Source organism: Fukomys damarensis, unplaced genomic scaffold (assembly GCF_012274545.1).
Source record: "Fukomys damarensis isolate Sample0158 unplaced genomic scaffold, DMR_v1.0_HiC HiC_scaffold_37, whole genome shotgun sequence".
Taxonomy (NCBI): domain Eukaryota; kingdom Metazoa; phylum Chordata; class Mammalia; order Rodentia; family Bathyergidae; genus Fukomys; species Fukomys damarensis.
The window spans coordinates 1074879-1075907 of record NW_022900949.1 but is presented as its reverse complement, the minus strand read 5'-3'; the positions used below and the strand labels follow the sequence as shown (position 1 = coordinate 1075907).

The 1029-nt window shown below is 60.5% G+C and overlaps 1 protein-coding gene and 1 long non-coding RNA gene across 2 annotated transcripts in view; one reads left to right on the top strand and one right to left on the bottom strand.

Annotated features, from left to right (window-relative positions):
- Ap1m1 (adaptor related protein complex 1 subunit mu 1) overlaps positions 1-276 on the top strand; it is an 11851-nt gene extending 11575 nt beyond the window's left edge. Inside the window, exon 9 of the mRNA XM_033759504.1 lies at positions 20-276. Within this exon, the coding sequence (XP_033615395.1) occupies positions 20-261 (242 nt within the window). The 3' untranslated portion in view covers positions 262-276. The remainder of the gene's footprint in view (positions 1-19) is intronic.
- Positions 277-306: 30 nt separating this feature from the next.
- Positions 307-1029, bottom strand: part of LOC104876341 — an 11256-nt gene continuing 10533 nt past the window's right edge. The window contains exon 3 of the long non-coding RNA XR_784314.3: positions 307-656. This is a non-coding gene — a long non-coding RNA (uncharacterized LOC104876341). The remainder of the gene's footprint in view (positions 657-1029) is intronic.

The window sequence follows — 1029 nt, the reverse complement described above, 5'->3', positions numbered from 1 at the left end:
CTTAACCCACGTGCCGGCCCGCAGGCCAAGAGCCAGTTCAAGCGGCGCTCCACGGCCAACAACGTGGAGATCCACATCCCCGTGCCCAACGATGCCGACTCACCCAAGTTCAAGACCACGGTGGGCAGCGTCAAGTGGGTGCCCGAGAACAGCGAGATCGTGTGGTCCATCAAGTCCTTCCCGGTGAGGCTGCGCCAGGGCCGGTGGGGCAGCTGTGCCTGGCGCCCACTTGCTTCTTGCTGTTTTGTTTCGTTTTGGTAGCGGGCTGGAACCCAGGGCCTTCACACCCAGCTGAATCCGCGGCCCCTTTTTTTTTTTTTGAGATAGAGTCTTACTAAGTTGCCCACGCCCAGGTTTTTCTTTTTTTCCGGGGCTGGCTTTGGAGCCTGCGGCCCCTGCATGCCAGGCAAGCGCCGGCCACCGGGTGGCACCCTGGCCTGTATGTTTCCATTTCGTTATTTCCACTGGTCCAGGTTTGCAGGACATGGTGACCACACTCCGAGTAGGGGTTGGCACTTAGATTTCCGCACGCTGCCGTTAGATCCAAGGTGGCCTTTTAAACATCGGGTCCTTCGCTGCGCGTGGTGGCGCTCGCCTGTCATCCCAGCCAGTACTGGAGGCTGAGGCGGGAGGATTGCTGTGACCTCAAGGCCAGCCTGGGAAAACATGGAAAGACGCAGTCTCAGAAAAAAAAAAAAAAAAAGATAAATGGGTGGGGGGGTTGCAAAACGCTCTGGCTCCAGAGTCAGCACATTAAAGGCAGCCCCGGGGAGCCTCTGTTGAGGGGGCCTGCTCCTGCCGCCCGGCAGGGCCCTGTGCACCCCTCCCCAGCCCGTGTGGGAAAACGCAGGGACCTGAAATGACCGTCCCGACCTTTTTCCGCTTTTCCCTCTTTGGTAGCCCTGGGATTGAGCCCAGGGCCTTCACACCGAGCACCTTTTATTTTCTGGGTCCGGGTCTGGCCACCGCCCCCGCCGCCTTCGCAGCGCCAGGGAGGAGGGCGGGGGAGGGAGGCAGGATGCGGGCGGC